Consider the following 22,786-nt stretch of genomic DNA (forward strand, 5'->3'; position numbering starts at 1 on the left):
CAGTGACTGCTTTCGCTTGGTTCATTGATTTATTCCCTTCCTCAGCCTGCTGCAGATGACCTTGCTCTGCTCCACACGGCAGGAAGGCCATACTTTGCGGCAAAGAATCGCACATGCCCTGAACCGAGGCACGCCGAAACACCTCTCCCCCCTTCAAATAGCAGAAAGTGCTGCATACGCATTAGGGACAAAGAAGGAAGCAGTGGTCTGTGTTAAATGAACATTTTACATAATGTTACCTGCTGCATTTTAAAGAGTTGTCAGGGTAACAGAAGGTGGTTCAGGAGGTTTTGGGTTGGGTTTTTTTTGTTGGTTTTTTTTTTTTTTAAATTAACCCATTATTTTTACAGGACAAAAAAGCCTACTGCCTGCTATAGAAATCAGATGTTAACATTATCCTGTCACAAAAAGGCAGTTTATAGAACCATAAAGCCTGGGTTTCTATTATTTTTTATTTACTGCTACAGCAGCAAGCAGCCCCAGGTGTACACTATTCCTTCATCTTGTCAATATCCAGAAGATTTTTGACAATGGCCGGTGAGTTTGGGAGCCTCAAATTCATAGTGCTCCAGGTGAGAAACATTGTGAAAAGAGTAATTTTTTTTTTTAAAAAAGGTCCTTTTAAAGTGTCCCATGTTGGAACACTGATAAATCAAGGCCCTTAAAATCAGTAGTTAATTATGAATGTCTCAGCCATTAGCCTTAACAAGCTTTTGGCAGAATAAGCAGTGTGTGGTGTTAGGAAGAGAAAAATCCTCAGTTAGGCCAGGAGAGCTTCCAGCTAGACTATTTAGACTACAGAAACTTTATATTTTCCTATAGAGTATTCCTCTATGGCATTAAAAAAAAAATTGGTATCTAATGTTCTGGAGGGATGAAGATTTTCCCATTAATAATAATCAACACCTTAATCCTATTTAAACCTTTGAAATAGACCCAAACAACAACAGTCCCTCAGAGGATTCCCATTTGTTACATCTGCCATAGCTCTCCCTCACTAGTGATCTTATGCTACACAGTTCATATCAATTTTAATTTTTTGAAAGGTATTTTTAAAGACACTACATTATTTATGACTCCTGCCAGTGAGCAGCTGAGAAGTGATGGAGAAAGAGATAGAGAAACATGAGCATTTAGATGTTCACCTTAAACAGTAAACCACATTAATCCTCAGAAATTAGAGATCAGTGTGATGCTTCTGCCTCTGATGTGTTCAGCCTAGACAGGGCGATTGGTGCCAGAAGGCAGGTCCAGCTGGGAGGAAAAGATGTTAGAAAGCCACTGAATCAGCCAAGAGACTCCCTGCAGATTTACTTCATTTTTCCAAGGTACTGCCAGCTTCCTGTAGTCTCCTCCTGGATGCTTTTGACATGTCAGCTGCTAAAAGGACCGACTCCTCTCTTTTAGGAAACTAGAAATAAGGGAGTAAGGAAGGAAAAAATACTGAAACACCATTAGATATTAGCAGCATCTTGTTTAGGAAACTGCTGTCCTGAGAAGCTCTGCTGTCAAAGCCGTGAAGGGCACCGGGATTTGAGATGAAGGCTTTTCCTTTCCTTCTTCAGAGAGAATCACCACAACCTGCTTTGACAATGTGACCTAATATTAGATGCAGGAGAGTTCACATGTTTGTTTTCCTGCAGGCAACAGACTGTCTAGTACACAAAGCTTTCGGTATATTGTCTGTTAAGAGCTCTGTGAAGAGGAGAAGTGCGGCTCCTTGCTTTTTGACACTGCTGTTGACAAAGCACCGGTGACATGCCCGCCTGAGACGTGTACAAGGAGGGAGCACTACCCGTGTCCGGGCTTTCAGCCGTGGGGCTTGCCACTTTAGGCAGCCTCTGCGTGAGTGTGTGAGGATCTGATGCTTTACCTGAGTCTCAACAGGAACAAGTTGTGCTCACTGGAGCCCTTCTCTTTCCCTAAGCAGGGATGGATAGTACACTGTCATGATCCAAGTAGGGATTAACAGCCAGTTTCTGTCATGGCAGCGGGTTAATGCAAAATGCTGTCTTATACCCTCTTGTGGAAAGCATTTCTCCAAGATCTAAAAAGCAGAAGACAATCAGACAACAAAATGGGAGCCAGTAAAGAGATATTTAGGTCAGAACAGGATGGATGGGACAGAAACCTCAGGCTGACAAGCTGAGTGGACATCAGAGCAACAGACAAAGTAGAGTACTCCTATTTAATTAATGCCAAGAAGTAGGGGGAAAATATTTTGTAATATTGATTTTGCATATAAGCGTTCGCTCATTTGCTATCCTTAGGTAAGGGACTTCAAGTCTCCTGTGCACTCCCATGGAAATGAGTTACAAGCACTTACCTCTGCTTGGCTCCTAGTTGCCCGACATGTGACAAACAAGTGGGACCACCTGCCCTTCCACGCAGCCCTGTTCCTCCTCTGGGAACCCTTCCGATTCCCTGCGCTCCCGTAAGGGGGGTGGGGAGTGTCCCCATGCACTGGAGAGTAAGTTACAGTTTATTTTAATAACTTCCAGTGGCAGTCATGCCCTTGTTTTATAAGATAATCCACGTTCAAAGCTCTGCACAGAAAGCAACCACTGGTTATCTGTCTTCCCTCAGCAGTATAACAGTTCCAGATTGTGTGGGAAAGATGTGTGGGTAACCGAACCACACACCTAATCTGCCATTTAAAGAAAAAGGATATCATGAAAATATTGTCATTTTAGTTTGCTCCCCCTAGCCTACAAACACGTGGCATAGAAAGCTGTGGATCCATCTCCCAAATGCCTTTACACAGCTCTCAAACCTCCTGCCAAATTTTCAGCAACTACCACGATTCATTTATTAGTGTTGTTTGCTCTCAGTAAGTGACCCTTTTAACAATGAGAAGAACTCAAAGACTTCCCTGATTTGCAGACAGTCCAGCATTTGACAGCCTTTTCCTGTCCCCAAAGGACAAAATTTGGAAGTATAATTGGTTGGGGTGTTAGCTAGGCTCCACTGCAACATACTTTCAACCTAAACACGTTTTAAAAACCAGCTTGCTTCTCTATCTTCAACTATTTATACAAAAATTAAGCTGTTTGTCTCTAGCACCCACCCCAGAACTGTTTTTTCCACCAGGGTCCCTATGTACTGCAGCAAAGCATAGAAGTGATATATGAAAGCCCCCTATCACTAATCTGATTTAAAGGAAGGTTGCTTTCTAGTTAATGAGTAGCCTGCATTTAACTTTACTACCCAACTGATGCCAGCATATTTTAATTTTGTCTAGCTTGTCTACCTCATGGGTTTCTGTGCGCAAGCAGAGCTGGGGTCCTTACCAGCACATGGGGAGCTCCACAGGCTACGTGGGATGCACCAAGAAGGGCACCATAGCAGAACAGGACCATGGTCGGCTCCAGCATCTACAAGTGCCATTTTCCTGATTGCCCCTGACCTTAATGTTTTTAGTCACAAGACTAGCAACCTTCCTAGGATTTCTGTTCCTGAAACTGCTGGAGATGGGAAAGGAAGTTTCAGTCCAACAACAACGGAGCGAACTGTTTGCACGTGACCCCTGAGAAAGAATCTCAAGAAACAATCCAATATGCATTATAAAAGATTCAGGACTCTGTAGCCCCAGAGTACCTACATTACTTACCTCATGATTTTTGAGCATTTGAGACTAGCAAGGTGCAGACAGGGAGGAAACGTTGAGAGAAGTGGAAGGTCAGCATATTCTTGTACCATACCTGCTGTTTGACCTTGGTTCCCAGCCCTGATGCATATTTGACAGCTGCTCCTCAATTTCTAGTTAACAAGAGTCAGTGGTTGGATACAAAAGCTCTGAAGAGTCCCAATTTTTGTTTTTTTAAAGCCAACCTTATACATGACCCTGCTCTGAGACATTTGAACCAACTCCCAAATTTTTAAGCACTTTAAGGTGCTTCATGTCTGGAAAAATAAATCCACTCTCCCAGGGAAGATTCTGCTTTTATGAAAAAGAGAAAATGTGAAACTCAAGACTGGGGCTGGGCATGATAGCCTAACTTTCTTCAGCAAAGAAAACATGCAATACTGTGGGTTAATCTGATTTACTTGATCTCTCTTGAATCCCCGCCTAGTTATCTTTGCTGGTGCTGCAGGGGTGGCATAATTTTGACATACTTGAATTTCTGTTGGGATGACAGCACTAGAGAGGAATTCTGAGGGGGGGGGGGAACAGTTGCTAGAGCAGATACTAACTGCAACCATAAATAAAAACTGTAAGAAATACAAGTACTAAATGAATTAGGAAGCAGCTAACAAGATCAGAACTGAAAAAGTCATACTAATTTCAGGAAGCGCTCAGATTTTCATATGTGAGAGGTAACCAGAGGGGGAAAAGTTAAACAATTATCACTACACTCAACCCTGGCATTAAAACATCTAATTTTTGAAGACTTGACATATATTGCTAAACACATTGTCCTTGTGCCAAGGACAGAAAATCCAGTCTCAGAGTGATTAAGTGCTGAGCTGAATGTACAGCTTCATAGACGAAGAAATAATCAATACAATATGCTAAGCGGCAGCTCTTGACCAAAGCACATCAGAGGACAAAAGAAAGAGCAAGCACTTGAGGTAGACTTAAAATTTCAAGGATTTACCATTATAAAACACGCACTACTGTGGTACATTGTTGATATGGAAACAGAAACACCTTCGAGACAAGTATAACGAGGGGAATCTTGCAAACAAGTTATAGCCTTTTTCCAACATGGGATCATGTCGTGCTTGTTTTCAGTCTAAACCAGCACCAGAAAAGTTCCCCGAAGGAATATGTTAAAGCATTTTTGATGACTGTGAAAGCTGTATTAAAAGGACAGCTGGAGTTCAGGAAGCATGAATTAAATGTGTCCAGAAAAAAGAACATTAAACAGCTTCATTTTCTCTCAAAACCAGATGTTGTCAGTTGGTAATAGCATATATACAGCTATACCTATTTGAAAGACTTGCTTTTTAGATACATGTATCAGAGGAACAGAGGTATTTTTGTATTTGGGTTGGCAATAAACTCTTGCCTCTCCCAAACAAAACCCATGCTTTTCCTATTTCAAGGCTGAAAAGCTGCAGTATTCCTTACTGACAGTGGCAGCAGAGACTACGCACATCACAGCCACTGCAAAGTGGAAAAGGGTGATGACGCATCCTACCAATGCTCTGCCTGACACACTGCCTCATTAGCAGCCCAAACACTGGATTTGGGGTTCAGCGAGTTGCTGGTACACGATTACACAAGCGTGCTTATTTCTGCATTACTCCTGAAGAGCTAGTACTCACCTCTCCACAGGGCTACTGCTCGGACCCAGTGGAGCCTGATGGAAGGAAGTTAATCTCTGACAAGTGCTGAGCTCAGGAGACATGCATCGGGGGTTTTTTTGGTGGTTGTTTTGTTTTATTTTTTCCCAAAGGACACAAAAGTAGTCTCCATTTGGCAAGTTTGTACAAGAGAACTTGTTTGATTAGCTCCAGGAGCTTTGTTCTCTCCTTATAGTATGTGGCTGAGTTGCATTCACATACTGATGAAGACTTACTTGGGAAAGTGAACTAAAGAAATAAGGCAAAAAGTGAGTAAGCTCCCGTAGTATGAGGCCATAATTCAGAAGACACTGAAATTTACAGCACCCTTTCTAGTCTTTTGGATTGATTTGGTATTGGCAGGAGAGCCTCTGTGGCAGAAATAGCACCAGATGACATATTCCCATTTCCACTGAGTAGTAAAAGGTCCTTAAGAGAAATAATCAAGCTGTTAAACTTGAAGGAATAGGGAAAATTAACGCAGACTGTAGACACATTCACCATGACAGTATGGGAGGCAACGGGTGCTAAAATCACTTCAGTAACTACTGCTTTGGTAGGCTTGAAATTAAGACTGGAGAGACACAACAGAAAACATGCAGTTCATTGGGGATCGTTAGTTGCAAGAACCAGGTACAAAACTGCCTGAGGGCCCGCTTTAGCACAGGTTGAGTTCAACTCCAGTTTTGGTACGGTGTAGTAGTCAAAGATGACATGTGTTCCTTTACATTTCTACAGGCATTAGGCATCGCACTGGCCCCCTCTGCCCACAATGTTGTCCAGGTACACTGGAAGCAACCCACAAGTCCTCTCTACTGTGGCAACTCTTAGGACATACCTGAAGCCTACCTATCTAGCCTGCTACCGTGGCAGCTCACACTAGGTCAGTTCTAGTGCCTTTGTCTCAAGCACCATCATGGCACAGTCTGTGGTCTTGACACAGCTCTGACTCGGTATGGGTTGCTGGACAAGTCCGAGGCATCCATTGAAGCCTTTTCACTCATGTTATGAGGCTTCCTGCTACTCACTGCAGTAGTAGAGGCTGCACAAACAAACAGGAAGGCAGGCTGTGATGCAGAGCCAGGTTCAGAGCGAGCTGTGGGGAGACCTGCCTGCAGGGTCTGCACAGCCACCACTGTCACAAATTGGCTTCTCTTACTAGGAGACAGCAGATATCAATGGGAGTTTCCACATATTATCCCTATTGGGATTCCCTCTTTGCTGTAGGTAAGTATACTCAATAAAGGTTATTCCAACCTGGTTTTGCCTCAGGTCGAGCAACATGAAGGGAAACACCGATCCTTGATAAGCACAATCCTGTCGTAGACCCGCATGCTCCAATTCTTCATATATCTGACAGTACTCACAGCTCCAGTTGCCACAAGCCCCAGTATAACTATGTAGGTCCCACTACATGAGGGGACACAGACCCATCCACAAAGCCAGGGCAAGAGCCAAAGCCTTGCTGACACTGATGGAGGATCCTCCTTTAGGAGGCAAGAAAGCTCCTTGTGCTCTTGTTCCCCTCTGCCCCTAGAAGGGGTGGTCAGACAAGTCTCTGTCCTTGAAGTGGATCAGCTCCTACATTTTTTGGTAATTAGTTATGTGCTTCAGGTCCAACCCAGTATTATACAGTTAGTCAGACTGAAATCTCCACTAAGGGCTATCTCAGGATATTTTTTATTTTGACCTTAGAAGAAAAAAGTTCAACTGAAATACCAGTACAGTGGGAGAAGACATTTGAATTTACTACCAAACAAAACCTGTTAACTGCCTTACTTTTAGTCTCAGATACAGTTTAAAAAATAACTTTTCAAATAGCTCAGTTTCTTTAAACAGCCAATGCCAATTTTTGCTGGAAAACAGAGAAGTCTGTAAGTAGTATAAGCTAATAGCTCAGAGAATTTGATCATCAGTTCTACCAAAAAAATAAAGCAAATAAAATTCCATCAGCACTAGGTAAGATTACTATAAATAGCAATTTCGAAACTTCAGAAGCACTCTGTATTTACACTTATAGCAGAATCCTACAGTGGCAGGAATAAATTTTGCAGCACTAGGTACTTTCTAGGCATGTTTTCTCTTCTTCACTTCAATTTCTTTCTAGCTTTCAGTAGCAACTTTAATTACATTCACATTTACTTTCTGATTACTGCCAGAAAAAAAAGAAGTAAAATGGAGTCAAGTAAAAAGTAGTAGAGTCGTATATAATATATGTAGCTGGTACCAGTAATCTGATTTGACCACTACATAAGCATATAGTAACGTGGCCACAGTACATAAACATACAAATCATTTTCTTACACAATTCTAAAAAAAACCCCAAAATAATATTGAAAGAGATGTCTAGAGTTTGCAGGCCTTTAACTGTCTTGACTGAATAACTCATCTAACAAGAACTTATCCAGAAAAGCATCCAATTTCAATTTGGGGATACTAAGTCAGTGATCTCACCTCTTCCCTCAGTAGCGGGCTCAAAGGGCTCCTCACTGTCACCATCGAGATGCTCCATCTTCCTCCACACTCAAGTTTCCTTTCTTTATCTTCCAGGCATTCGTCCTTATGCTTTTCTCCAATATAAGAAAACTCTTACATTTCTCATTTTCTTCCCATACAGAAATATATGCAAAGCAAGACTCTTCTCAGTTTTCTTAACAGCTAAACTTCTAACAGGTAATTTTCTTAGTGTTTTTTTTTTTTCCTAGACTTCCCAGCACTTGATTTCTTTTCTGACTCCCTCCCTAAATCTCAGCATACTTCACAAAGCATTGCATGCAAAGCAGTACCTGCTTAACATCTGTGCATGATGCTGGCAATAACAAACCTTATGTAGCCAAGAATCAATTAATCCTTTTGTTACAACACTTCACCAAGAGTTTAAGTTCAACTGTTTGTTCAGAATGAAACCTGTATCTTCTAGTTTCCAGGCAACAGGCTCCCTGTTAATGTGGCCCACATTTTATTTTTTTTTTTCCCCTGGAGGTGCATGCTTACATTAAGGCTGTCTTAAATCAGCAAAACCATCATAGAAATAGATTGCTGAGTAATTCTAATTTCACATACACTATTATACCTGCACTAGGGTAAAGTGCTAAAGACTCTTACTAAGACTCAATGTCAAGGAGTTTGAAGTCCACAAAAGGAGCAGATATTTTGCTCCTGCTTTTCTTGGTCGTGCTCTCTGAGAATAGGGAAAGCTTTCCTCCCACATTTTTGCCAATGTTCCCTGCATGAATGACAACTTTAGGAATAAAACCCACCATAGGACCAATGGGGGGAAGGGGCAAACACAAGGCTGGCAGAAGAATGGCTCATCTCCTTTCTTCTGTACCATAGGAATATACTATCCTGTCATTGCAGCCTCACGAGGCATGCTAAATATGATTACAAGCACTTTCCTCTTCTTTCTCAGCCAACTGGAAGAGCAACCATGGGAGACATCACATTGTCAGCTCCTGCAGTAAAGCATGCAAAGGCTAATTATGCCATGAAGCAGACCCCAGAAACACATGCTCTTGCAGGCAATCTTTGTAGACTGAAAAGGCATTTCAATACCAAAACCAAAAGCCTCAGCTTCACTACATATTTATAAGAGGGAACTTCAGTTCCTTTTATTAGCCACTTAAACAGCCCAGAGGAAGCTCTCATTGCAGCCAGACTTAGCCCTTCTCATGAAAGCTGCCCAGCCAATGCAGTGAAGAGCCTGGACTGTGAGATTTAATTTAAAGTTGTTTCAGTAACAGTGTGCTATTGATATGCCCCTTGAATATTGCCTAAAGCCAAGGACACCCACACAGTCTAAAGACATAAAGCACAATGAAATCTCAAGTGAATGGGTCAATTCTCCCCTCACATCAAGGCCAAGGGTATCTCCATTAAGTAAAAAGTAGCAAGAATGAGACCCTGTAAGTCTCCAGGAAAATCAGGCCAGCTATAAACAGCTATTTTTGGTTTTGCTCACTGACATTCGTAAGATAACAAAACATGTAGAGCTGGAAGAGAAGCAGCCCTTCACAGAAGTGACTGTCCCATCCATGCAAGACAAGAAAATAGTAATGACTGTCCCAGACTTCATTGTTTCTGAGTGTATCACCAAACCAACTGGTTTTAGAAGGGGTAGACTGCTATTTTCCACAGCTACTTCAGTGCAAGAGGAACCAGACAAAAGTTCTATCTGAATGTGATAAAACTTCTTCACCTTGAGGGTGACAGCACTGGAACAGGCTGCCCAGAAAGGTCATGGAGTCTCCTCCTCTGAAGATATTCAAAATCCACCTGGACATGATCCTGTACAACCTGTTCTAGGTGATCCTGATCTAGCAGGGGGGTTGGACTAGGTGATCTCCAGAGGTCCTTTCCAACCTCTACTGTTCTAAGACACAAACGTGTGATGCAAACAGTTGGGCAGGCATTTTTTAGCCAAGTAACATGAGGGAAAAAATATTTGTGGACTAGTATTTTGCTGTAGGACGTGAGAGAACTGGTGCAGTCGCCATTACTTGACAGTTCTGATTTTGCACATTATTATTGTAAAGGAAGAGAAAAAATTTGAAAGCATGAGTGAAGTCATAAAATGCATCTGTGGATATGGAAATTACTAGAACCTTTAATGTTCAGACTTGGGATTATTTCTAAATCACCTGCAAAATGTAGGCAGCTATAACCACCTCAGAAGATGAAAAGGTGTATTGCATGCTCTCGGTTGCTTAAGCCCATGCGTTAAAGGCACATGAATAAAGTTACAAGTCAGGGAAGAGTACTCATGAGGAGACAGCATTTCAGACACCAGCTCAAAACTAAGTATTGCTAACAAGTTTCAAATCAAAAGGTTTTTTTTCCATTTCAGACATAGTAAACTTGGTGCTCACAAAAGGCTCTCAGTTGTTTACAAACCAACAGGCTTTTCAGAAAAAGGCCTGCAAAAGTACTTGGCAAGTTGAACATCAGAAGTTTGCTAGTAACTGAGACTTCTTTATTAACACCACTGATTCCTGCCTCCAGAGTTGAGTGAAAAAAAAAAATCTAACAAAAGGCCCCTTACCTCAGGAGTTAAGGAAGCTTTTCCTGTAACTTTCTCCTTCAAAGAGCAATGTTGATATAAACTTGGTATTTAGATCTAGCTACATCAGATCCTCTGCAAGGAGCACAGACCAAGGTGAGACAATCTCTTTATGGCAAGAGAGGTCATTCACATAGACCTCCTTCAGAACTGAGGACATCCCACTAATAATGCTGACATGAGCAGGAGATCCCAACACAAAAACATATGAAGTCACAAGCTCCTCCTGATTTCCCTGGAGCACAGGTTCTACTTCACAATTTTAAAAAATTTTGCTGGAAGACTCCTTAGGAAACCAGAGCTGAATTGCAGCTTCAGCAAGGTATAAGATTGAAACATAAGATGCTTGTAGGCAAAACCACCAAGTCTTTTCTTAGGGCTGCTGGAATTTCTTGAGAAAAATTCAGAGGTACAGATGGGAAGAAAGGTAAAGTGCCTCCTGCTGAAAGACACCCTTCTGCCACACCTTCAGGAGATAACTGAGAGTCACTCAGTTTAAACCCTCCCCTACTCTCACCTCTGGCAGAAAGAAAAAGTGAAGCAGCAGCAGCATTTATCGGAAAGAATTTCCAGGCTTTTTTTTTTCCCCCCCCTTTCCTTTTTAAATCCCCCATGGTACAGGGAAGGAAGGCCTCATCTGCAGAAGACTTGCAAAAGTGAGGCTGTACACCAAGTTACAGGAGTTTGGCTGAGTGATTCTGGGCACATTAAAAGCCAGTTAGGGTCTACAGCTGGGTTCCCACATACTTACCACCTCACAGGCTTCTCTTTCTGACCAGAAAGTCCATTTATGAACCTACTCAGGAACAGTAGTCTTGTAAAGTGTACATGTAACAAGTCACAAGTTGTTCCATTTATTTGAGTAAATATCTGGTAAATAAAAATCGGTAAACATTACAAAATTAAATACATTAAAAAAGCTTGCCAGTACACATAAAATTCACAAACATGTACTTCTTTTGAAAAATAAAATATGTTCAGAGCACCCTTGATATAAAATGCCTGACTAGTGTCACCTACCAGCATATGGTAGCTTATTGAACATTGTAGTTAGGACATTTTCCAGGAGGGAGCAGGGATCTCTCTTCTGTTCTTGCTTTTACAAGTAAGAGAGCCCAAGTTAAGAAGTCTCCCCACTTCTCAGGGCAGAGCCATAAACAAAGACTATAATACTCTTTGCCTACCTTAATAGGAGAGGAAACTGCATTCAATCAAGACCACATCACTAAATGCAATACAGTGCTTGCAATTCATTTTGGCAGCACTGCCTTTCCTCCACTGTGAAGCAGCTTTTAAATGGCAATGGACATTTCTCTAGATATCACTGCAGGCCCTTATTCAGTATAGGTTAGCAGAGTTCCAAGACACCATAGGTGGAGAGGAAATGATCTGGCAAAGCATCGAAGTCAATCAAATAACTTTGAGTCTACACATGAAGCCCTTAAAATTCCTAATTCTCATATGCTGCAGTCTAAACAAGGAGATATGATGAAATTCCTCACTGGGCTGCTTTAAGGGTATTTAGAAAAATGGCAGCACTCATTTTAGTAATCTAAATTGGTACCTTCTGGTAGCAAATTTGCAATAACCACCATTTAAATAATTTACTGTAACAAACCGTTCCTTCCATTCATGTGAAACAGTATTCACAACCCACTTTATAATTTATGTACAGACAAGCACAAGAAACTTGACATCCATGAGTTAAATGTACAACCAACTTAAAAAACGTTATCCAACTAGTTGCAAGGAGAAGTCTCCTAGCTCTGTAAATTTACAAGATCTTCTGGTTCACCACGTAGACTTGCTGCCCCTCATCACTAACTCTTGGATTCTTCACTTGCTTCAGTAATCCTGAAGTGAAAGTTGAGCAGCATCCAAATTGTTGATATTCTTGATAAAAAATTGACACTTAAAAAAGAACCCTTAAAACACACAAAAGAAATTGCCTTGAGTCAAAACTGAATGAAATCAAAAAAGTTGTGGAGAAAGACAACTATTTTAATAAAGGTCTTGTATTCAAAGTCCCATTTCCCTTGCCATGTCTTTACAGAGTACTACTACTTCAAGTTATTTATATACTCTTCTTTTGAGGGGGACTGAGTTTCCTCATTCCTCTTATCCGAGTTAGCAGCTCTTTGATAAATTCCTAGGAAAAAAGATTAGAAAATATGAGTAATTTTTGTGATCCCATAATACCACGATTTTGAGTTTTAAAAAAAAAAATCAAAGAAAACTATACATTTTTATTTAAGCTTTTACAGCTAAGCTGGAATTTCTCTGGCCTGATCTCCAGAAGCCTTTTATGGATACTCTCACCACACAGCAAAGGTGTGAACAACTAGCTTTTCCTCTGCATGAGTATTCAGGTTCAGTTGCTAGCAGTCTTCCAGGCTTTTACTACACAGGGCCTTCTACCAACTGTTGAATCAAGCAATATCTATGGCTGGATACAATGCAAATAGTCAAAGACTACTTTCACAGGTTAAGCCTTCACAGAAATCAGCACTCCTGCCAAAAGAGGTGTTTCTCTCGCCACTCTCCACACCAGCACTAGCATTTCGGTTGGCTGCATACTCAGCTGGAACAGAAAGCTGATCTGGCTAAAAACTCAGCTGTTTTTTCTCTTGCCCTGCTACTTTCCAAGCTGGCTCAGCTCTCCAACCAGGCTCACCACTCAGTCTCACATCGCTACTCATGACAGTCTGAAGCAAGGCAGGAACAAGGAGCCAGAGTAGCACTGCTGGCTTATGCTGGGTGAAGCTGGTTGTGGAGCTCAGTGAATGGTACTATTATGAAAAAAAATACATTAATGGACCAGGTCTTTATTCACAGTAATATTTCCCCCAGCTTCAGCAGATTTTCTCCTTTTAAATTGTGGGAGAACAGAAGCTTACAGAGTTACACCATTATCTTAAATCCTTTTGGTATACAATTTCATATAACTGCAGATGCATTAAAAGCTACATCACCCCTTACTACCACCTTGGGAGAACAATGTTTACCCTTAAGTACTATATACACACACCTACAAAGAGGTTCTTATCATGAAATCATTTAGCTATAAACATGAAATGTAATTATGGATTTAGTCAGGTTGATGTGAAAGGACAAAAAGCATGACTTCCTAGCTGAATGCTTGAGGCTAAAAATTCCAGTGAACAAGATCACCACTTCAATGACATAGTACATTTCCAAAAAGTCCCATTGAAACATGTATTATCCAGGAAAGTCTCTCTAAATGTGTATTTTAACTTGAGAAAGATGTCAGGTTTTTCTGGTGGTACCACAACCCTGGCAGGTATCACCCCAACAGAGTAATTTCCTTTCCTGACAGTTTATGCACATCTATACATCCACATAGGCACAAGCTGCTGCAACAATATCTACTCTAAACTTGTCAGAGTACAGTACTTATCCATTCAAAGGTCAGAAAAAAAAGAGGGAGACAGGTTTACTCTAAACATTCAACAGCTTTCAATGCACTATGCATTGGTCCTATGTTACCCTTTCATCACTGTAAAGACTTGATAGATAATGCCAAACTAATGTTGCATGGCACCACTTGAAATGTAGGAATGCACTTCAGAATTTTTTACTAGCAAACTTAAAGCCTTGCAGTGAAATCATTATAGAGATAAACTCTCTCAAGTGATCTTAAAAGATTTTTACTTGGGCTTGATGGAATTAGTATTGCCTTTAAACAGCTCTTTCCATAAAAAGCTATACTCCTGTGCCAAAACATCAGATTAAGACAGCTTTGGGAAGGAATTGGCTGAAGTTCAGTTCTTCCCTTTCAATAACTTTACTAGTTTTCTGTTAAAGCCACAAATACTCTACACCCCCTTCACCCACTATCAAGGCAACAACAAGACACTGCAATTGGAAACTGTCAACTGCTTCACAGAAGTTGAAAGTAAGAGCATTACAAGGAAGGGGCATCTGCAGAGTGCATAGGGAAATCTATGGACATTATTCTGACTGTACCCATTTGGGATATCCCTGTTTGCAAGGCACTTCTACCATTTCTCTGTCCATTTTCTCCCACAAGTCAGAAGAATTTGGAGCAAGTTTCCCTTGGTTATGAAACACTGCCAGGGGTTAGTTGCTTTTCAATACAACATTACAGCAAGGGAGGGAAGTTCCTCCCTTTATACTCTGAAGTGGTACCACAAGCACCTTCTTTTGCAGAACAAGGTATTTGCCAGAAGTTTTTAATATTAACACCACCTAGGAACTTCTTAGTGCTGCCAAAATAAACCAAACTGTTGGGGGAACCCCCTAACCAGATCTGAGGTAGTTGAGGCTATTCTTAAGGAAGGGGAAGGGAGCTGTATTCATTTGAAGTACATGTAACAATTGAAAGTGCTTTACCCTCAGGAACTATTTTTCTTGAAATAAGGGTCTGCAGTAGCAAACAGCAAAACCCAACAGGAGCATTTTTTATGTGGCAGACATTTCACATAAAGCAATAGTGCTGTTGTGCAGATTCCATGGGTGTACAAATCAGAGCACTGGTTCAGTACATTTCTGATTTAAGTATCATTTTGCATCTGATGCTTGCATGGAGCTGGCTGTCATTAACACAGTTGTGCTCCAGTGCTTGTGCCTTTCTTGTTTTGCAGCTCCCCATCAAGGAAAGGCGGCATTCTAGAAAAGATGCACATTTTCCCTTTTGGAGGCAGGAAAAGACACTTCTCAGTATTTCAATAAGCCTCCACTTCAACTAACCGACTCAGCTTTATGACATACAGTAATACCCATTTGTTTTCTTAAACATCACTTAAAACCTGCAGTTTTAGTCCTTGTGGACATTTGAGTCAAGGCTTAATAGAAAGCTTAATAACCACATCTACCTCAACATCATACACAAAAATCATTTTACACAGAGCATTTTCTTGAAATCCCCTCTAGGAAATATGCTGAAGTTTAGCATCATGCTTTTAAAAGCTGATCAGGTAACAATCTATGTTAAAAGTCGTTCTGTAAGACAGGTTCGATTATCTAATTATATAATACTTAATTCACAGAGTTGGAAAACATTTAACAATAATTCAGCTAAAGATTCAAGAACTTATGAACTATTCCTTGGAGGGCTACAGCCAGAAATACACAGGTGACATCTACTTTTAATAGAGGAAAAAATCTCACACCAGTACTTTGGGCCTTGATAAATACAAAAGGCAAAAATGCATACAAACTCAGTTTAAATTCTTTTTACAGATTTTTTTGTAAGGAGATCACCTTTAAATACAGTTTTGTTACAAGCATTGAGAGTCCTGTTAATTTCTAATACAGAATCATTGTTCCTAGAAGACATCCTTTTAATTCTATAGGCAAATTTAAATGAGACAGAAACTAAACCTATAGTTCATTTGAACTCATCTATATTCAGCCATAGGCATTTGTTTTCTCCCTTCCCTACTGCTTTCCAGTGAAACAAACGCATTCAGTTCAGCAAAAGCATTACATCTAATGCAGAATAAAAAAAAATAAAGACAACAAAGGTGAAGTGATAATTCAGGAAAGGGGAGGAAATCACTTCACCTCTCTGCTTTAGAGGTGTGATTCATTGTTTTAATGAGGTCATTTGACAGACAATGAATTCCAGACTTCCTATTCAAGTCTTCCAATTAATTCTGGAGACTAATTAGACTGTCTCTCCGGATTGCTCTTCCACAAACAGTACATATGTGATAGGACTAGTTCTTAAACCAAAATGTAGGGTTTCTAGTCGTCCTGCTTCACTAGAGCATGAAATGAATCTTAACCCAGCTTTCTTCCACAGCTTTACTTCCCTGCAGCCAAGTCAAAAAAAAAAAAAAAATCAACATTTCCTTGACTGTTTGCCCAAGGCTGTTTCCTGGGGAGAGCCTGATTAGTTGGATGTGAAAAGTAAAGTCAGCCTGGAGAGCAATTCCCACAGTTAATTGGGGAAGAAACTAAACAATAGCTCAAAAATGTCATCTGAATAGTTAAAAAAATAAAAGAAAAAATAAGAGGGAACCCTACTGGCAAACACCTTCCCTTCCCCACAGGCTCAAACCTGAGGCCGATTGTACCTGCAGAAGTGAACTGATGAGGCACAGATGCTTTGTGAGAAGGGGACCAGAAGATGCCTTCTATTAGCAAGAACTGATGCAGCATCTCTGCAGCCTCATGGAGCAATCCCATCAGCACATCCTCTTCGGTGAGGCCACAGCACCATTGGGGCCCAGGAGAGGACAACATGCAGCAATTTAGCTGCTTGGCAAGCCCTGTACAAGGCAATGACTAAATACCATAAAAGCCATGGTCAAGATATGCAGTCCATTTATTCTCCAATTCAGCAGCATGTAAACAAACAGCTTATTCTTGTCAAATTACTGTTTGCTCCTCTATTCTTATAATATTGCTATGGGTATTTGTAAGTTGTTTTCATGGAGTATTTGCTGAAATGACAACATGAAAGCTTAATTCCCTCCATCACTATAGTACAATATAGGGCAGATCTCAGCAGGCATATAAACAGTTTTAGTTCACTGAATTCAGAGTGGTCAAATGGATGAACAAGAAATCATGTTTTTCTAGACATGCCTCTGTCTGCACTACTTTTAAATATGCATGTTTAACTTTTTCCTCTACAAAATTATAGAACCATAGAATGGTTTGGGTTGGAAGGGACCTCAAAGATCATCGAGTTCCAACCCCCCTGCCACAGGCAGGGACACTCTCCACTAGACCACATTGCCCAAAGCCCCATTGAACACTGCCAGGGATGGGGCCTCCACAACCACTCTGGGCAACCTGTTCCAGTGCCTCATCACTCTCACAGTGAAGAATTTCTTCCTAATATCTAATCTGAATTGACCCTCCTTCAGCTTAAAGCCATTACCCCTTGTCCTGTCACTACACTCCCTGATAAACAGTCCATCTCCAGCTCTGTTGTAGGCCTCCGTTAGGTACTGGAAGGCTGCTATAAGGTCTCGCTGGAGCCTTCTTTTCTCCAGGCTGAACAACCCCAACTCTCTCAGCCTGTCCCCATCGGAGAGGTGCTCCAGCCCTCTGATCAGCTTCGTGGCCCTCCTCTGGACTCTCTCCAACAGCTCCATGTCTTTCTTGTACTGGGGACCCCAGCCAGAGCTGGATGCAGTACTCCAGGTGGGGTCTTAAGAGCAGAACAGAGGGGCAGAATCACCTCCCTCGACCTGCTGGTCACGCTGTTTTTGATGCAGCCCAGGACATGGTTGGCTTTCTGGGCTGCAAGCACACAGTGCCAGCTCATGTTGAGCTTCTCATCAATCAATACCCCCAAGTCCTTCTCCTCAGGGCTGCTTTCAATCCATTCCCTGCCCAGCCTGTAGCTGGGCTTGGGATTGCCCCAACCCACATGCAAGACCTTGCACTTGGCCTTGTTGAACTTCATGCAGTTTGCACGGGCCCACCTCTCCAGCCTGTCAAGGTCCTTCTGGATGGCATCCCTTCCCTCCAGCGTGCCAATCACACCACACAGCTTGGTGTCGCCAGCAAACTTGCTGAGGGTGCGCTCAATCCCGCTGTCTGTGTCGCTGGCAAAGACGTTAAACAGTGCCAGTCCCAGTACTGACCTCTGAGGAACGCCGCTCATCACTGTTCTCCACTTGGACATTGAGCTGTTGACCACAACTCTTTGAGTGCGACCATCCAGCCAATTCCTCATCCATCAAGTCCATGACTCTAACTTAGAGACAAGGATGTCATGTGGGACAGTGTCAAATGCTTTGCACAAGTCCACGTAGAAGACATCAGTCACTCTTCCCTTATCCACCAATGCTGTAACCCCATTGTAGGCAGCCACCAAATTTGTCAAGCACAATTTGCCTTTAGTGAAGCCATGGTGGCTATCACCAATCACCTCCTTATTTTCCCATGTGCCTGAGCATAGTCTCCAGGAGGGTCTGCTCCACGATCTTGCCAGGCACAGAGGTGAGACTGACCAGTCTATAGTTCCCTGGGTCTTTCTTTTTTCCCTTTTTAAAAATGGGGGTTTTCCAGTCAGCAGGAACTTCACTGGACTGCCACAACTTCTCAAATATGATTGAGAGTGGCTTGGCTACTTCATCTGCCAGTTCCCTCAGAACACACATATGCATCACATCAGGTCCCATGGACTTGTGCACCTTCAGGTTCCTTAGCTATTCTCAAACCTGACCTTCTACAGTGGGCAGTTCTTCCCAGTCCCTGCCTTTGTCTTCATGACCTAGGCAGAGTGGGTCAAGCGCTTGGGCAGTCCTATTTGATTTCAAGTTCTGTTGCTTAATAATTTACCACCTATCAGCTGAGCTACAGTAAATGTCTATGAGCTTCTAGACTCTCCCAGATGTATGGCAGTATATTACACTGAGGCTTTAGGACACATCTTTAGTTACTATTGCTTTTGAATGTGTATCCTACATATTGCTGCCTTGTGGTTATATTAAAAAACCAACTAGTAACATGAATTTGAAAGAATTCATAACATAGTAGGACCAAAAAGCCTCTGATCCTTCAAAATTTTAGAAGTTCCATTTCAGAAGGGTTGAGTCATCCATTCATATCTGCATACTAAGTACATACATTATCTGAAGACATACTCAAAATAGTTTTTAGTTTAAAAAACCACAGTGCTTAGACCACTCTAAAAAGCTGCATCACAAGCCTGTCATTTGCTCCAACTACGAATTAAACTTGGAGAAACTTATAGTTAAGCAAATGCATCTCTACCTTTCTCAAAATTAAGTGTTAAAAGCTGCTGAAATACTCTAGTCACTGAAGTAGCAGAGTAGTCGGTGACTAAATCTCTGCCCAAACTTTCCAGAGAATATGCATAGCAGTTTAACATAGTTTGGAAATCATATTGAAAACTTATTAAACATTGCCAGCAAAACAACTGTCTTATGATGCAACTTCATCTCCTTTTTCTCCCATTTTGCACTGAGTGAAGAATTATACTAACAGGATAGTCTGGATAGATTTAATCCTTCCTGCCTGAGTGGGAGAGCTCTCTAGCCCACTCACCTGAAACTTGGTATAATTTTATGAGAAAAGAAAGCAGCAAAGAAACCCCAAATCTAATTTATCTGGTTCTCTTGAAAGATTAGTTATCCACAGACATTGTGTAGCTCAACCACATCCTTCAGAGTCAGTAAACGTAAAAATGCCCACTCTCTCCCATAGTAGTTTAAGATTCTCCTTGTTGTTTCTCCTGTCATCACTTTGGCAGTCCCACTGGCAGAAGTTCTAATTCACATCAGCCACAAATATTTCAGATTTTCTCCAAAGCCCAGTCTAAATGAGTGGTCTTGCTGCTACCAATAGCAGAGCTATAACATCACAGATTTAGCAAGCCTCCTTCAAAGTATATGTTTTCACAAAACCTCATTGATTTCATGCCCACAACCATCTTCCTATTCTAAATAATAGACTAAACTTAGACTCTAAATAAGAGTCTATTGGCAAGTATCAAAACCCTATCATGAAGATTACAAATTATATTTAAATTTGTCACATTCATTGCTAACTCAAAATTCCCTGTGACATACACTAAGATTTTCCATTCCATATTCAGAACCGAGATAGCAACTTGACAAAGGTCTGAGTGGGATTTCCACTGGCGATGCATGGCACTGACTGAAACAGTGGCTGCTCTGGCATATGGGTGATGCAGGAGGATTGCGGCTGGTCCCTGCTCCTTTTTAATCACAAAAACAGATCCAAGATTTGGCTAGGGCTCTGATTTTGTAGATAGCATACCCTTTAAATTTGTGCAGTCCTAAAAATGAATTGCTGTTCTCTCACATCAAGCCTTGTCTTATGTCAAGATTACATGACATGTACTGCTTTTGAACTAGGTATGATAGTAACAGGAGAGAAAAGGAAGCAAAGAAAGTGTAAACTGTCAGAAGAATAGTTCTAGCACTGTTTAATTTTGCATGGTGGGAAGACCACCATCATGTGTCAAAGCATTGTCCACATTTGAGATCCCAAAGCCTACATCTTGAGTCAGGCAGCTACTCCTCTTCAAGTGCAACCTAACTACACCAAGCGAGGAGATCGTGGCTCAAGTAAAAGGACGCGAAGTATAAATACAAGTCACATATTGCAGTGATTAACACCAATAAAACCATAAATTTGGTAAGTAGCAAACTTTAAAGTATCTTAGCCACTTTTTTTAAAATTATGTTTCTACACCAAGTTGGCAGATTGTGCCCAGAAATTATTTTTAGTTTCTGGCACATTTTACAAACTTAACTTTTAATGACAGAATGACACAGTCCCATTGCATATGAATCTTGATTAGCAAATCAAGATTTTAATTTAAGGATCGTTAATGTAAACTTAAATAGCACCCAAAAGTCACACTGACCGTGTGCGCTTTCCTGATTAACCTTTAGTTGCCTTGTTGGGTAAACTACTCAACTCTTTACAAGAAGGTTCCCACATTAAGCATATTTCCATACAAATTCAAACAACAGCTGTAACTGCTACCTTATAAAAGCTTTTAAAATTTCAGAGCACATGCAACAGTCTACCTATATTTCCCTTAGAAGAAAGATTTCATAGCAGTTCCTCATAAGTTACTGTCAGCTACTATCTTTGGCCAATTTATTAGGCTAAGAATTCCTTCAATCTTTGAAGTGACCTGGATAGCTCTGCTGCTTCTGATGAAAAGTCAATCCAGAATACATGCAAAAAATCCCTCAGTCTTTCCTTAACCTTTAGTCTAAGTGAAAGACACTAAGCAAAACTGACTTAAGATATACATTTGGGGGTTTTGTTTGCTTGTTTTAGACAGATGGGATAAGAGCTTCAAGCTATTGAGCTTTCTGCCTGTACTATTTTTCCTTATGTTCTGAATAGTGGAGACATCATATTACATAAATTTTTCTCCAGTTAAGGATTACTGTCTTTTGCAAACTGTATAACTCTTGATGCTAAAATCCCTAGTGCACTGGATTGACTGTATTTGATTGGTCAGGAGAAATTCCATCAGTTCACATCCATTCTCCGCAAATCTTCTAGAAATCCTTTTGCAAACCAATTACCTCAATAGTTTTGAATGGTCCACGTATACAAAAGGATTGCAGATTTTCTAGATGAGGTGTAGATCCTCATATAGCAAGTTTAAGCCAACTTAAAGGCTCTTCTTACTCCACACACTGCAGGTTAAAAGTCACTATTTTTAAGTGGCCTAAGTTAGCAGTCATGCAGTACTACTGGGCTTATGCTACAGATGAAGAAAAGCTGGTGTTGTGAAAACAATCCTGGGAAATTACTCCCATTTTGGCAACTATCCTCACGGAAGAGCAAATTAAGTACTTCTCTCAACTTGGCTATCTCAAAAGATTGTCAAGGAAGATGGATATTCTCCCAGATAAAGGAGCTGCCTCCATTCCATCAGCAGAGGACTGAAGAGACAAGTCACAAGTTAAGTATTAAAATCTCACCTTGATCGAAGCACCTTGAGGGCAGTCAAGGCACATGTGTCCAGGATGTTGGTTCCTGTGAACTGCCATGCCAACTTAGCTTACCTGCATGGCACAAGTATTTTGTGCAGTTCTATGACCAAGGTTTCCAGTGGAAAACTGACTAACATCTGTCATGTAGGTTTATCAGAGCTCTGCAATTTGTCCTTGCAGTAAGTGTCAAGCCTCAGAACTAAGAAAAATTATTCTCATTATATGTTGAATGAAGGAAGAAGTATGGTAATGATTTGATTCTCTGCCTTCCTCATCCACCTTCAGATAACACAGAAATAAGACGTCAGCATATAAGAGGCTGCTAAACTCTTGACAACCCATTCCTCCCACCCACTCATGGCCCTCACTTTCATTCACTAGCCTGTGAGAAGAACCATGTCAGGTTCCATACGCCATATCAGCCTTCACACCTATCTTACAAAGAAGAACTAAGATTCAACAGCACTTGCTGAGAGAAGGCTGGAGGAGGCTGACAGGGGTCATCAGTAGTGTAGTATTACTACAGTGAGACATCTGAAGACTTGATTTTTTGGCCTGGCATATCTGTTTTGGGTGATTGTGTTCTGCTGTAACTATATCAAGGTACAACACAGACCAAGCTATACAAGTGTAACCATGCAAGTCTCTCTGGCTCAGTTCCCTGCACTGTCAAAAAGTTAGTACCAGCAACTGTAATAGCACAGGAATCAATAAAAATGGAAAAGCCCTGAAGAAAGTATCTGATGGACTGTGAAGTGTCTATTTAATCATATCAGTGGTTCTTCCTGACACTTGACTATCTTTAGGCCCCAGTGTTTAAGTGGCTACATCTACAGATGTTACAGAGGATCTGAGCTATATCCAGCCTTGTTTCAAACCAAACATCTGGCTTTTAGTCACACAAAGCTGAAAGCTGCCTGACTAGGGGAATTGTATAAGCCACCCACTCTACTAAATACTGCACAGCAGCTGCTGGTGGGAA

General features: G+C 41.1%; 1 protein-coding gene across 1 annotated transcript in view; it reads right to left on the minus strand.

Moving 5' to 3' along the window:
- Window positions 1–11,179: 11,179 nt before the first annotated feature.
- The window catches only part of PPP1R14C (protein phosphatase 1 regulatory inhibitor subunit 14C), a 56,924-nt gene continuing 45,317 nt past the window's right edge, over window positions 11,180–22,786 (minus strand). Inside the window, exon 4 of the mRNA XM_054819732.1 lies at window positions 11,180–12,497. Within this exon, the coding sequence (XP_054675707.1) occupies window positions 12,423–12,497 (75 nt within the window). The 3' untranslated portion in view covers window positions 11,180–12,422. The remainder of the gene's footprint in view (window positions 12,498–22,786) is intronic.

The sequence above is a fragment of the Grus americana genome, chromosome 3, assembly GCF_028858705.1.
Source record: "Grus americana isolate bGruAme1 chromosome 3, bGruAme1.mat, whole genome shotgun sequence".
NCBI classification, from domain to species: Eukaryota; Metazoa; Chordata; class Aves; order Gruiformes; family Gruidae; genus Grus; species Grus americana.